Source organism: Aulonocara sp. 'chitande type north' Nkhata Bay, linkage group LG7 (assembly GCF_057382095.1).
Source record: "Aulonocara sp. 'chitande type north' Nkhata Bay isolate Kocher_YH1m ecotype deep benthic linkage group LG7, A_spYH_male_GT1.1, whole genome shotgun sequence".
NCBI lineage: Eukaryota > Metazoa > Chordata > Actinopteri > Cichliformes > Cichlidae > Aulonocara > Aulonocara sp. 'chitande type north' Nkhata Bay.
This window is the reverse complement of record NC_141350.1, coordinates 53,708,191-53,723,643: the sequence shown is the minus strand read 5'-3', so window position 1 is coordinate 53,723,643 and position 15,453 is coordinate 53,708,191. Positions and strand designations below refer to the sequence as shown.

The 15,453-nt window shown below is 38.5% G+C and overlaps 2 protein-coding genes across 5 annotated transcripts in view; both read right to left on the bottom strand.

The window, feature by feature from the left end:
• Positions 1-3,421: 3,421 nt before the first annotated feature.
• LOC147326230 (neuropeptide FF receptor 2-like) lies at positions 3,422-5,184 on the bottom strand. The gene is made up of 3 exons (XM_086301319.1): positions 4,854-5,184; positions 4,422-4,521; positions 3,422-4,316 (listed from the first exon to the last, which is right to left on the bottom strand). Exons 1-3 carry the CDS (start codon positions 5,182-5,184, stop codon positions 3,422-3,424), a joined length of 1,326 nt encoding a protein of 441 aa, XP_086157445.1.
• A 5,284-nt stretch (positions 5,185-10,468) lies between these two features.
• LOC147326229 (electrogenic sodium bicarbonate cotransporter 1-like) overlaps positions 10,469-15,453 on the bottom strand; it is a 33,683-nt gene continuing 28,698 nt past the window's right edge. For 2 of the 4 annotated variants that reach the window (XM_086301316.1, XM_086301318.1), the window contains 5 exons: positions 13,616-13,789; positions 13,356-13,520; positions 13,133-13,229; positions 12,766-12,839; positions 10,469-12,646 (listed from right to left, as the gene is read on the bottom strand). In XM_086301316.1, coding sequence (XP_086157442.1) covers positions 12,796-12,839; positions 13,133-13,229; positions 13,356-13,520; positions 13,616-13,789 — 480 coding nt within the window. In that variant the 3' untranslated portion in view covers positions 10,469-12,646; positions 12,766-12,795. The remainder of the gene's footprint in view (positions 12,647-12,765; positions 12,840-13,132; positions 13,230-13,355; positions 13,521-13,615; positions 13,790-15,453) is intronic. The other 2 variants (XM_086301314.1, XM_086301317.1) reach the window with 1 other exon arrangement.

Here is a 15,453-nt window from a genome sequence, read left to right as displayed (position 1 = left end):
ACATCTCCTTCACAAACCTGAATGATAGTAATTATTATATAATGATTTAACTCGAAAGACCTTTTCCAAGGTCCACTTGTTATTGAACACTGCAATTTAGTATACCTGTGGTATTCATCAACCTGCTGTCTCTTCACCTGTGGTCTAAAAAGATGACTCACTGGCTTTTTATTAGACTTTTCAAGGTAAGACTTTATCTGTTAATCTAGTCATGTGTGCCTGGCTGTAAAGCAGGTATTTATTCGCATCTGTCATTTCAAATTCCACATATACAATATTTGTGGTATGAGAAACTTGTTAAAAAAAAGGTTAAGGTTAAGTTCACCTTAAGTCTGCCAGCTGGTGCATATGTGCAGTTGGTGGATTCTAATGTAAAGTATCTTTGGACAAATCCCGGTCACAAAAATTAGCAGGTAAACAATTGTAGGGACCCACGCAGTTACATTTGATCATATAACTGGTCTTTGATTTATTATAAATGTTACTAGGGACACATATCATATCACAACATCACTGCAAAACAAGCACCAAAACCTGCTCAGGATACCACCCACTCTCTTAGCCTCTATAGAGTATTGAATTCATATGTAAAATGTGAATTTTGATATTAAATTGCAGCAACATTGCGTGTGCACAAAAGGAATTCAAGCAAACTCCAAACTGTAAACAGGGTCTATAAAATCAAGGCAAATCAGAGGACCAGTCAGGGTTCCAGACAATGTCACCTGCAGTGTTAAAGATTTTCCATTAATCCCTTACTCACAGTAGTTCTTATTGGCAGAAGAAGAAATACAATAGTTATTCAGCCGCTTCCACATAATGCTCATTCAAGCCATTATACTCTTACTGTTTATTGACTGGTATGGAGTTCATTATTATTTACTGCCTAGCGGTTGGAATGAAATTCATGTAAGGTAAATGTGTAGGTGGCACCTTATGATTTTTGCCATTACCAAAATGAAAGCAGAGATGAACAGTCTTAGTCTGTCCTTTCCGTCTCTCACTTATTTTAAGATCCCTACCATAAACATTATCTATATGGAGAGAAAGCAGAAAGTAGCTAATTGTTGTGGCGATGTTATTTTCTTCTTCTTTATTGAATCATTTTTGAACCCTTTTTTAAATAAGACGCAACAGTGGATGATATAAATAATATATTGAGTTTAAACTTATGAAGCCATTAAAATATACTGAAAGATAAATATTTTATAACAAGGGGCAACACTGTAAACCAGCAAGCAACAAGCTGATCTAAATTATAGTGACATGAGTGTGCCTGTGCAGTATAACATATTTTACAAACTGGCAGGTATAATCCAAAATGAAAACAAAAATCAGTTTTATTTATATCGTATGTTTGAATGCATTTGTTTCATTCTTTCTTTCTTTCTTTATAATGAAAACACTAAACACGTTTGGTTATATGTAAGTTCCACTTTCAGACTCTAACAATATGCAGAGCAATATTTCGCATTTCATTACATTCACTTTGAGGTTATAGAGGAACATAAGCTCAGCATTCATCAAAAAAAAGGATTAGACAGACAAGCCTGCCCATGATGAGTTATGTTTTACACACAGCATATCAATGATGTATTTTCCCAGTTTAACCACTGAAAGCAGTTTTATAACCATTACACCTACAAAACACCATTTATCCTTAAAGAACACATTTTTTACATTACGGATGTTATGCACACCAATCAGACAGTGTGCACAGTTACCAGCATACACAGAAGAGACCATAAATAACATGTGTCAAATATGTGCAAATCATTTTTTTAAATATTTGTATAAAGTGTATAGAGTTAGAATGTTAACAAAAACAGAATTGAAGATGCTGCACTTGTACTTCTTTATTAAACTGTAAAACTACAATTTTAAAACTACAATTTTCTGCTGAAATGGGAGCTCTTTGGGGAACTTCTTATGAAAGACGTCTTTGTTTTTTCAGCTAAAAATGCCATGTCTGCCCATGACCCAACATCTGAGAAATATTTGCACAGCACCTGAAGACAGTTTCTTATGCTAGTAGTGTACTGCCATCCAGATGTGATCAAACTAAATCCATACCAAATGTTCATGAGGCAAAAAATCTGTGTTAACAATAGCACGAAACAATAGCACGGCCTGCTGTTACTCACTATTGACTGATTTCTTTGTGTGCCTCTGCTGTGAAGGCGCACCATTTGTTTTCCTTTTGTACTTCTGGCAAAGTAACTGTGGGAGCATTTTGCTACAGTGCCTGCTGTAACCATGGCAATTGTAAGGATAGCAGCATTAATTATGGAGACCAATTAAGATTTTTTCAGTCTTTTTTTTCAATTCATGAATAATATGGGGGATCTATTACAATCTTAGATTCTCATTTCAAGCAAGGTTTGAAATAATGATTTCTGCATATGTATAAAGGAATCCCTGAGAACCAAAGGCTTGGGTCTCATATACCTCTAAACACTCAGCTGCAGTTACTTTCTTTTAAACTCTTGAATCTTTTTAATGTCACAAAGATGTTCTTTAATATAATTATAATAAGCCTCACTTATCCATTTTTCAACTCTTTTGTTTTCAAGTGGCAGCCACTTAGAAAAAAGCTGGTTTAAGGAGATAAAAAAGATTATTCTCTCGCCATTTAACTTCAGCCTATCTTTGTACATGAACAAAGAGGCCAAACCAAGGCCAAGTAAAGGATAAATAAGGATTAATACTCTCTATTCTAAGGATGATTCATGCTCTCCCACCCTCATCTATGGCCAATAACCAAAATAATGAGATTGAAGCAGATATTAGCTTTCAAGTCGCAGTTTTTAGCTTTCCCAGACAAAATGCTGAGCTCTCCTTTAGAGACATGTTGAGGACCTTGGTCATTTGGGAGGGACTCAGAGTAGAGCTGGTACTCCTCCACATTGGAAATAGTCAGCTGAGGTGGTCATGGCAGCTGACTAGGATGCCTCCTGGACAACTGTCCAACTGGGAGAAGCTCCCATGGTAGACCCAGAACCCAGTGGACAGAATATGTCTCTCAGCTGACTTGAGAAAGCCTCAGTGCCCCAGCCCAGGAGGTGGCTGAGGAAATGAACATTTGAGTATCTCTGCTTAGACTGCTACCCCTGCATCCCAGACTATGGATGGATAGATGGATGGACTCTCTACTGCAGTTGTCCGAGAACAAAAATAATGAGCAGGAAGCAGGAATCATAGGTGCTCTTGAGATGTTGTAGAGACGTTTCCAAGTCTTGAGTCATTTTAAAGTCTCTGCTTATATCATACTTTGCCATATACACCCACCATAAAACCATAGACACCATAAGACATATCTAGATTTACAAGGAATTAAAGTAGTCTAAATTCATCTAGAACAAGTTAAAGAAACCTCTTTGTTTGTGAAACGGGGCAGTCACTGCACATTGTCAAAGTCTGCCTAAATCTTGGACACCCTTTTCAGGTCCTCCGTGATCACGTCTTGTTCTTTGATGTCATTTTTACCAGACAAGCACTCTTCCTCCTGACTTGAGCTCTTCTTATTTTCCACTAACCCCGATCCAACTCCAGAGCCTGATCTGCTGGGGGCGACAGGTCGTAGGGGGACCACAGCATTTCCTCTGATCCGATGGGAGTAAGTCCTCTGGCGCAGAATGTCAGCAGAGCACAGCTGGAATTTGAATGCTGCCTGGAAGCCTCTGCGGAAGTTCTCATTGAAGAATCCGTAGATGATGGGGTTGATGCTGCTGTTTGAGAAAGCCAGCCAATGAGCTAAGGGATACATGTAAATATTAATGACACGATACTGATGCTGTGTCAGGCTGATGTAGTCGCTTAGCATCATCAGGGTCCACAGAGGCAGCCAGGATACGATGAAGAGCAGAGCCACAACGAGCAGCATCATAATGACTCGCTTCTTCTTCCTTGTGATTGTCTGACGACCTTCCATGCTTGACTTGTTTTTGCCACTGCCTTCTAGAGACTCACTCCCACTGCCCCTAACAGGTGAGATAGTGGTCTTGAAGAGCGTGTAACCAATGCGAGCGTACATGATTACAATGAGGCTAAGAGGAGCAAGGTAGATGTTAGCAAAGAGGACAGTAGTGTAGATTTTCCGCATTTCCTGATTGGGCCAATTTTCGCGACACCAGTAGAAGGGACGGGTGTCGTTGTTGCTGCCGAGGACTATTCGCACCCTCTGCTCTTTTGTGACCTGGAGCATGATGCCTGAAGGACACATTATAGCCACAGCCAGGACCCAAATGATGACAATTATTAGTTTTGAGGTGGCAATGGTCAGCTTCTGCTTGAAAGGGTAAACAATGCACCGGAACCTGATAGAAAAGGGGATTAAAGAAGATGTATAAAGGAAGTAAATCTTTCAGAGTAAAACAGACAAGTGAACAGTAATCAGAAATTACAGAAATGACAGCTCTTACCTGTCAATAGCTATTGCCACCAGCGTAAACACAGATGCTGACACAGATATGCCTTGAACCATTCCACTTAGCTTACAAACTACCCGACCAAATGGCCAGCCTGCCCAAAAGAAGACAAAAGAAGATAAAATCATTGATTTATTTCATTTGATTATTCATTTGATTATTTGAACCGTCATTCACACAATGACAATGTCTTGTTTGTTTGTTTGTTTTTTTACCTTATAGCAGTTTTTATTATGATTAAATTGCCTTTATTGGTCTTCTTACTGATAAAATTAACAACTTTATTGACCTTTCTCTATTTTAGCATTAAAAAAAAGGTCACAAGTAAAAACCTCCTGTAATGTGCTCCAATAACACTCTAGGGTAAAATTTTGAATTTCCATGTGTTTAAGTGCCTTAAAAATAGGGAAAGAGAGAACATGTCACCTGTTATGACGTTGTCCACCAGTGTGGTCGGCATGCAGAAGATGCCGACAAGCAGGTCACTGATGGCGAGGTTGAGAATAAACAGGTTGGTGACCGTGCGCATGTTTTTGCTGCGCAGCACAATGAAACACACCACCCCGTTGCCCACCATGCACACCAGGAAGATAAGCAGATAGGACACAGTGAAGACTGCAGCCACTGAGGGCTTGTGGAGGTAGAAATCAACATAAGTGATGTTTTGGAAGGTCAAAGGATTTTTGTGCACTCCTGAGGAGTTGGAGATGGAGTTCAGGCCCTCCCATGAGGTCGTGTTTAGAAAATTCAGGGTCATGGTGATATCTGGATGTAAGAGAGAGAGGAATAGAGTCAGGCAGTACTGTAATCTGTTAAGGGATTGGCCATTTCCAACAGCTTTTCTAAACAAAGTCAACTAATCATGAGCCAGATCAACATGGTCCTCCCGATGGGAAGGCAATCCTGATTACCAGGAGAAGAAATCAACTGGTAATAACATAGACCAATAGAACCTCACCGGTAATCAATAAACCAATTCTTGGGTCAGTACAAGTAGCTTGATTCAGTGGATGCTCACACTGACTGATTAAAAGTCATCTGTTCTGGGAGCAGTGGGAATCACTACCTGCTGGCCTGTGGATTGTTAGCGCAGTTACTGTAAGACAGCAGTCTGGGAAGGTTACCTTTATTCTGATCTTTTTTTAAAATTCTCCAAAGCTATGCTCATATTTCTCCCAAGACTTCGATGTTGAACTCAGTTACTCAGCTATTTTTAATAAACTGTTAATTCAAACTGTGTCCTTGTGTCATGGATTAAAAATCTAATGCATAGGTGTTTTAACCTCCTGAGGCCCCCTGAGGCCACCCTCTTATTGGAGCATCACATTTTGGCTTTTCCACTTTTCCGTATTTTCTATTTTGAAAAAACACTGTTTAAAGGTGATACTTACTTTTCAGACTTGTATTCCAAGCAAGAGCTTGCATCTCAGGAGATTAATCGAACACATCATTACACATTGTAGTTTTTTTTTCTTTTAATTTTTATAGAATCAGGTCAAGGCCCTGTCATCCAGACTATTTAAACAAAGATGAAGTAAGCACTGTTATTTTTTCTAATAGAGAACAAGACATCGTTATGTTTAGATAAAGATAAATATCTATCACAATAAAAGCTCAGAAGCTGTTAAAAGTAGCTTGTTTGTGCTCATGTACATATTTAAAATGCAAAAATTTATTTTACACATTTTTTTTTAGTTTTTTATATTATATTATATTAAATTAGTTTATGCAGATCCATAATTGAACTACAACTCTGTCCCTGATAAATAAGCCAGAACTGATAAAAACTAATATTCTGGGAAAGACTTACTTTTCTAAAAGCCTACCAAATCACTTTGGTAGACCCTTGCATTCTTACCTTAAACAGCTGATTTTTTTACTCCCCTTTTTCTGCTGCTACAAGTGGTTAAAATCCATTTGACAGAAATTTCACTCAGAGCAACAAGCTGCACACTGAGACCCCTTGCATCCCCTCAGCCTGCACAGGCAGAGACTGCTGTAGCACTTATAAATGACACAGACAAGATTCGCTTGGGAGGGATAGATTGGGTGTTGCAGGGGCTGGGAGCAATACATGTCCCTGGGCGTTGTGTGAACTCATCACAACAGATGTCACACTAATCAAGGACTCCTTGCAAGTGAGGGCCAACGGTGGCCATCAGAACAGACAGCTGATTTTTGTTTTTTTTCGCACATTAATCTGATAAACAGGTGCTGATTAAAGTGATCGCTTGTCTTGGATCAGCCTTGGATTTAACTAAGTCTGGCATTAGTCAAATCTTACTTTTTGCAACTCACCCTTCACACTCACATTGCATAAGTGGAGAAAATGTGAAGTCTAAGTGATGAAAGTCTGTGCAACTGCATTAGATTTAACTGAAGTCAAAGTCAACTTTATTGCCAGTTCGGCAATAGGTGGACATACACAGAAGGAGGGGAAAAACACTGTAAAGAGAATTCATGATTAATGGGAAAATGTGCTTTGAAGGTAACTAATAAGGGAAAATACATCAACTGTAGAGAAACAAGGAAGAGGGATTTAAAAGTCATCAGTATCTGATTAATGCAAGATCGAGAGATGAGGAAGAAAGTGTGTGAGGAGTGATTGTACAAAGCGATACCTGATCAGGATGCAGAAAGTTTTTGTGCTTCGCGAGTGGAATGTTGAGTAGAAATCGAGATAGAAGGGAGGAAGCCAGCTAATGTTTTTACCTCGCAAAATAGTTCATTACTGTGAGTGTTAGAAAAACACTTCAGGCATTACCTGCAGTTGCTTCAGGTTGTATAATTAACATGTTAAAATGATTATATCTCAAATCTCTATGGACTCTGACCACAGAAAGAAGTCAGAGGGGGGAAATTGTTATGGCCGGGCAGACTGGCTTCTTTTTTGCCTTTAGTTTTCGCTTTCTCAAAAGTCCACAGCCATAGTGTTGCTTTACATGAAGTTGTTAAAATGTCATAGTATGTCTAAGAATAGTGGCAAATTGTAAATCTTGTGAAAAATGTGAGAATAATAGAACATATGCTTAATCCAAAACAATACGCCTCTTTGTCCTCAGGTGTAAACCCATGGAAGAAATGAGAGGGCAAGACAAACGTCTGCATAATCTCATCTGAAGCTAATCTCACAGGAAAATATGGGATGATTTGAAAATCTTACTCAACTAAACATAAAGGACTAAAATATTTCTTATGTGCAGTATGTACAGTCAGAAGTCACATACTCTCATCATGGGCATGAATGTCATGGTAATTTTGGGCTTTTGATGATTTCTCTGAACTGTTGTTTTTCCAGGGTAAAATAATTGTACAGCATACATTTTAAGCATAAGTTTGAATTTATTGGGGATTGTATTATAATCCACACAAGTTCAAAAGTCAGAGTATACTTACAGAGTCAAATCTTAGCAAGGTGCATCTCGACCTGATGGTTTTGGTAGCCATCAACAACACTTATGGTAACATATTTGATTTTTGGGGGCAAAACTGATTGGTTTCCTGACAAAGGTTTGCTTTTAAGCATAGTCCAGAGAGTTTCAATAGGGTTTGGGGTTAGAGCATTGGGAACACCATTCTAGATGCCTGCTTTATCCATTTCAAAACCAGTTTTTATGTGTGTTTGGGATCATTCTCCTGTTGGAACTACTGCCTGTGTCCAAATTTCAACCATCTGGCTGTTTGGAGGTAATGTACCAGTACTACTGGCTGCAAAACAGTCCCAGAGCACCATGTTTGGCAGCTTGTGAAGTGTTCTTAGGTTTAAAAGCGCCACATTTACTCCTCCAAACAAAGCTCTTATCATTGTGGCCAAAGAGTGCAATCTTTGTCTTCGTCTGATCATAAAACCTTTTTTCCAAAAAACATTTGGCTTGTCCACGCAGGCAGCTGCAAGTTTCAGTCAGGGGCTTCTTTGTTGGTCAGCACCCACTTGGTTCATGGCGAGGTAAAACTTGCTTCACTTTAAAGTAATTAAAGATGTATGCGCTACAATCATTGAAATCTCAAAAAAAAACCAAAAAAAAAAAAACAGAAATGACACTCATAACCATGATGAGTGTATGTAAAGAAGCTTAAAACATCCATCTATGGACCGTGTATTCACCCTCAACAAAACAATGATGTTATGGCACTGCTATGTGTTCTGGACATGGCTCAAAACACATGTAAGGTGGACCTGAGCTGAGCAGAGCACATTTAGGCCAAACATTCACTTTTGTCTGCGTGCCATAAAAATTCCCGCTCGTGCTTTTACAAGCGTCCTGCGAGCCAAAGCTTTTTTCACATCGTGTTGTGCTTTATGTGATTTTCTGCTGCAAACAATTTGTTTTACTTTTCACACAGCGACGAATGCATAATTACAAAGCACTGTTGTCGTCAACAGATCACATTTGTCATGCCGCTGAACCCACACTGCACAGATAGTGCTACGTGCCAGCATCCTGGTGCGTGCTGCTATAACACATTTAGCATCTTGTTACTTTCATAAGAAACATTCCTCAGCTCACACATAACAGTTATAATTAAATGATAAAGTGACCACAGATCAGCTCTATTAGATGTGACAATTCTAATAACAAATCAATGACTGCATTGCTTGGCAGAGTCAAAGATATTTTATTATGGAAAATAAATAAATAACCAACAGCATGACCCTGTTGAACAGCCTATAATGCCCCCTGGGGAAAACACACTAATGGCCTCTCTCGACTGGGAAATGAAACAGTGAACAAAGTCTGGACAAGCAATCACAGGACACTGTTATGAACTTCGGAGCCAATGTCAAGGGAGATATGAACAGCGCGCACTGAGGGCCAGCAGTTTATTATGAGCAATAAAAGCTGCTTGGGCAGTAACTGAGCAGGACATTTGTTTCTAGCTGCGGCACGAACTGTTTGCTTTCCTCAGATCAAGCTTTAACATTTTAATGAGGGAGCCGGCAATAATCTGAACAAACTGTAGATACGACGTGAACGTTCAAGAAATGTGCTGATATTATTTTGGCTAAGAAAACATTCAAACATTACGTTTCCCAAATATGGGATGAATAAGTAATTCCTATCTTCTTTTTCCTTTTTTTTTTTGAGGATCATTTACTCATAAATTCTAGTCATAAGGAATAAGAACCACATTTAGATTGCCAAAGCGGATTTTCCTAACCTGGCTGCATACTCTGAATGCTGCTGATCTTAGAAGCAGTATCTTTTACCTGCAGTAACCAAAGCAATTGGTTATAAACTCTTTCCAACACACACAGTTTTCTGACAGATGAGACTTTTCTGTGTATCTTCATGCAGCGCTGAGACAGTCTTCATCACATTTTCTATTTTGAGCTGTTGGTGTTGAACATGCGTGTGGCTTTTACAAGAGTCACTACTGCCCCCTCGTGCAAAATGCAAAAATGCAACGCTGAAATCACACCACATGGTTTTACTGAAGTTATTGTTTTAATGGTCAATGTCAAAGCGCATGCATTACACTGACCAGTTTTTACAATCTAATATTAGGTTGCCCATATTATTAGAAAAAGTCTCCTGTTATGTGAAGCAGAGGTTCAGAACACCTTCTTAGATCAGTCAGGTGATATCTCCATGACCTTTTACAGTCACACCATCATTCATGTTTGGTTGCTTGGACAACACCAGTAATATTAAGTATTATGCAACAAAACATGATGTTCTCTCCTGCACCGGTGGAGGAGGAAGTTATTACTCCCCTCCCCCCTTTTGGCAAGTAAAAGAACACAGTGTCTCACAGCAATGAGCCAATTTGTTTCATTTAAGCCAACTCGAGTCCTATGATCATGGAAAATATGCAGCTTTCCTTTTTAACTTTCTTCGCCCTGTGACTGAGCGCTGGCATCTATCAGATTAACACTTGTGAAGCAGACAGTGGTCACTCCAGAGGAAAAGGTAGCAACAGAGCAGAACTCTTGATGAAATATAAGAAATGCTCCTTGAGCTGCCAAAATAGTTGGAGAACAGCCAGGCAAACATAAAGCAGGGCAAAGATACAGAGATTTGGTGGTTAAAGAAAAACACAACAATTTAATTAAGAATCATTTGGACCATTTTATTGCTCTTTTTTCAAATGCTACTTCATTAAAAAAAAAAAAAAAAAAAAAAGGACATTTTTATTCATTCTGAGTAACCTAGGATTATTTGATCACATAAGATGCTTGTATAAAATCGTTAACATCAAAAATATTACAATAATTGCAGATTCAGAACCAGAAAGTCCAAAGAGATCAAGATGTGCAGCTCAAAGCACAAAGTGGAAGACAATGTGGCTTTTGTGTCCAACCTACATGGAAGCGATTGCTCAAAGCAAGGATCAAACCCCTATTTCCACTAAAAATCAGAAGTGACACCAACTGTGCGTGTCAATTCTTCAAGGATCATCTAGATTTCAGTTCATTAGGATTTATTACATTCAGACAGGCAACGACACCTTAAAACCGAATCAGTTAAAGTTACCAGTGTATACTTCAATAAGCAATAAGTAGCAACAAGCATGATCAAGTCATTTGTCTAACGTGTGATTGGCATATTTCACTGCTCATCCAGCTGTTACTAAATTAAATTTGGATAATGCATAGACACCAATGTCTCAGAAAAATATCCTTGCGCACTAATAAGCGGTAGCTCTTCCAGAACCAGAAGTTGCATTATCGTAATAATCTCACAGTGATTGTTGATTTGCATAAAACGAAACAAATACATATAACACACAAAACAATAAAAAGATTGGAACTTGATTAAATTAACATATTTTGAACAAGTTTTACAATTGAACTGAATCAGACTCAGTAACACGTTGATACTTAAGTGTATAGGAATATGAAGCATGGGATGGGCTAAATACTTCTCAGCTCTTCCCAGCTTTCAGCTCTTGGACCATCAGGAGGAAAACAAGACTTTCTTTCTCCTTAATATTTTATTCATCCAAACTAAACTTGTTAAATAAACATATTTAGAAATTTTAAATACTCTTAAAATATTTGCTTTTTGATAAGAAATGTGGGTGATGCTGCCCCTTTAAATCATTGCAGTTTGCACATAGTATTTAAATGTTTTGCCAAAACAAAATGTATCTTAAACGATTCAGAGATCCTAGTGCCAGTTCGGCTGATTTTTAGGGGTTCTTTTTAGTATTTGATCACAAATCAATGCACAGCAGATATATTAATATATCACGCCTGGCACCTAAGGTAAATAAGAGGTAGTGCTACATACAGGTATAGTACATGGATAAATCCCCACAATGGGGACGACACAGCTGAGTGGATACAGATCAAAGAAACTTCAAATTTCCACAAAAGGTTAAATGGCTAAGTTGTATTTAATATTCAACCAGCAACCTTTATGAGTTTAAATATAATAAATAAAGAAAAAAGGGGAGCAACAATCAAGATTAGGAAACAAATATGGTAGTTCCAGTCTGCGTGTTGATGAACCATTTACTTCTTGCCACATTCAAGCATGTTGCATTATTCTTCTGGGTGTGTTTATGAACACGCATCTTTAGATGGATGCTTCACATCAAGTTCCTTGTGTAAGTGTGCATAGATTAGTCTTTTGTTCACTAAAGGAGGACTCTGAATCCTCTGTGCAGTACCTCCACCGTGTTTGAATCTCAAGGTTCAAAGAGCTATGCCTTAATAACCTTAAAAAATAACTACTAAACACAGTACTTAGGAAGAGAGGCTGGTTATGTGGGATATTATTAAAAAGAATAAGTGAAAGTGGTGTGCGTGTTATGAAGCTCAAAATTGGATCTCTGGGTCTATTTGATGATTACCACAACTCTAGCCTGATTCTTGTTCGGTTATTAACATACAAATTGGGAAGATTAGGAAAAAACTGTGTGACCTTGTGAAGTCCTTTTGTCTCCTGCAGTAAAATGATACAAATGGTCTTGTGTCAGCACTTATTAAAATTCAGTACCACCAAAGTCTTTCAATGACAAATACTTTTCCAGCTAATCGGATTCAAATCCTCGCACGTGGCATATTAAAAAACACTGTTATGAGGCAGTATTACAGTACAAAAAGAAAAAAGAAAAACTAAAAACAAAAGAGAGAATGTGTGGTTTCTGTGTAGTGCTGGTTTTTTCACAGGACACTTTCGGACCCTTTCTTGCAGACGAAACAGCTGTCCACAGAGTCCCGGCCTATTCGAATCTGAGGTGAACCTTTTTTGTATGAACCGCTGTCGAGACTGAAAGAGGCAAAAATGTTACGCCTCAGGAAAAACTTAAAAATCACATGGTGTGTAATATTTGTGCATTTTGCCTTTTGAATGTACAAATATTCAAATGACAGCAGGTTGTCACTTACTTATCCACAGACGGAGAGAAAAAGTAGTGCTCAGCACGGTGTATGGGGGTGAAGGAAAGTCGACGATGGAGGTCCTGGCGGGGGAAAAAAATATGACAGAAAAACTTTTTATAACATCAATCAATCATGAATTTCAAGTAGTAGTGGGGGGAAAGAAAAGCAAGCACAGCAAAGCTGCTTTTAGTGTTAAAAGCCCAAATGGGCTGCTCAGAGAAGCATTAGAAACAGACAGAAAGCATGCTGATCTTTAAAGATGTTAAATGTCATATGAGTGAAATGCAAGAGGGCTAGCATGACAAGAAAAGGAAGCCTTTAGTTGGAGCGGCCCTTTGAAGCTAAAGCAAAGCAAATCCTGACTAGTACTCACTATCCAAAGATTTATCTCCCAACATGGGCTCCTGTTCCATCATATCCATAGAGATTTTTATACTGGGGACATTATTTGCATGGTAGGGGAAGTCAGACTGTGGGAGGAGGGAATGAAAACATTAACACTCATGGATTACTTTGATGTGGGGAACTGGACGATAACCGTTTAATGAAACTGTATCATGCCTTTCTTTTTTGAACGCATATGGACATTTACTTACAAATTCAATTTCACTGTCAATGCTTCCCTTCTTCTTGTTTTTCTTTTTCTTCTCATCTTCTTTCTTCTTCTTGTCTTTCTCTGGGATGACATCATCCAGGTAGCTGAGGTCATGCTGGGAGAACACGTAGTCCATTCCTTTGCGAACAGCAACCAATGCCAAAACCTTACAAAGAGAGGAAAAGTTTGAATCAATTAAATTTTTAGGGCAAAATACAGAGCTCTGTGCACTTGTGACTGGTCACATCAGCCTTGCCTCACCATGACAGGGAAAATGATGGCAGCGACAGTAGACTTGAGGATCCACAGGAAGGCCAGGCACAGGGCCTGGATGAAAGTAAAGAGGTGGATGCGTCTCTGGGGAACGTGCCGCAGGTAGATCAGGTCCGGCTGGTGCTTGGCAGGCATGAGGAGCAGCTGCAAACGATCCATGAACTGGATCAAGGAAACAGATAAAAAGTTCAGTAGGTTAAGAATCGGACACGCTGCAGTTAGAACCTGGAAAACAATTCAGAGATTTTATACTCCTGTATGACTTTTCCTTTTCCAATTTTGGTTGATACTCTGAGACAGCAGTGCTACGCAGTCAGTTTTTTCCTATTAAAATATCCAATAATGTACCAAAGTATAATGTAATCCAATTATTGATAAATTACCTCCGCCAAGGAGGTTATGTTTTTGGAAACGCTTTCATCCATTCCATCTGTAAACTCAATAGCTCAGAAAATCCTGAATGAATTTCCATCAAACTTTGTAGAGATGTAGATTAGACTCATGTTAAGAATCTGTGAAAGTTTGATTTACATCACCAACGTCTTCAAGGTCAACTTAATAATTTATGGGTTGAAAAATGACAAAAGGCAACTATGATTCTTACAAGCGTGGTGTTTGTTGTCAACATATAAAAAGTATCATAACAATATTTAAAATATCCGGTTACACTTCCCTCTGACCTCTCCTTCATGGTCTATAGATTGAGCTGAAGGTCATAGTGGTAATATTGATGATTGAGAGAGCTATTTAAAACTGTGTTTCTCACTTGTATGGTTTATACTGTAACAGTGAGGACTCTAAATATCACATTACTTTGGGTGTATGACCTCTCCCTCAAGGTCAAATCAAGGAAAACCTTCATAAAATGTATTTTATCTTTGGAACTATGCTTACATCATTTACAACATCGGGGAACATTTGATACTGGTATATGGAGATTCTTAATCTCACATTATATTTTCCCGTATACTCTCATATACTATTTATACTATTACATTACACTGTCAAGAGCTGCCTAGTTAGTCAGAAATATATGCTCTTATAATATTAAGCTCAAGTTATTCATCTCCACTTATTTACAAATCAATATTGATTTTACATTGATTACACATGTAGGAGTAGGTAAAGTAAACATCCGTCACGTTATCCTAAAGTAAATACTACCCAGAGAGTGAGCTACTTCGGCAGAGGTTTGCACTCTCAGAGTTATCCATCCATCCATCCATTCATTCACTTCCGCTTATCCTTTTCAGGGTCGCGGGGGTCACTGGAGCCTATCCCAGCTGTCATAGGGCAAGAGGCAGGGTACACCCTGGACAGGTTGCCAGTCTTGCCAGGGCTAACACACAGAGACAGACAACCATTCACACTCACATTCACTCCCGAATTCATACCTATGGGCAATTTGGATTAATCAATTAACCTATCCCCACAAGCTGCATGTCTTTGGACGGTGGGAGGAAGCCAGAGTACCTGGAGGGAACCCACGCAAACACGGGGAGAACATGCAAACTCCACACAGAAAGACCCCGGCCTGATGGTGGAATTGAACTCAGGACCTTCTTGCTGTGCGGCAACAGTGCTAACCACCGTGCTGGCATCTCTCAGAGTGGTTCTTTTTAAAAATATTATTGGTATTAAGGACAAAATAAAATAAGATAAAATACTTTAATTACCACCTTTTAAGCCTATTAAACAAACTCTTTTTATTAATAAATAATTATATTGTTTCTTTTCAAAGTTGCAAACCTAAAGGAATTATTTATTTTGGATTGAAGAATTCAAATGATATGAAATATTTTGAAAATTAGGATTTCTTTTCTAAT

Coding starts and splice junctions, on each gene's coding strand:
- LOC147326230 (XM_086301319.1), bottom strand. CDS start 5,184: ATGACCCTGAATTTTCTAAACACGACCTCATGGGAGGGCCTGAACTCC. Junction 4,522..4,853: donor GGTGGACAACGTCATAACAG/GTGACATGTTCT, acceptor TCTTTTGGGCAG/GCTGGCCATTTGGTCGGGTA. Junction 4,317..4,421: donor GTGGCAATAGCTATTGACAG/GTAAGAGCTGTC, acceptor CTTTTCTATCAG/GTTCCGGTGCATTGTTTACC.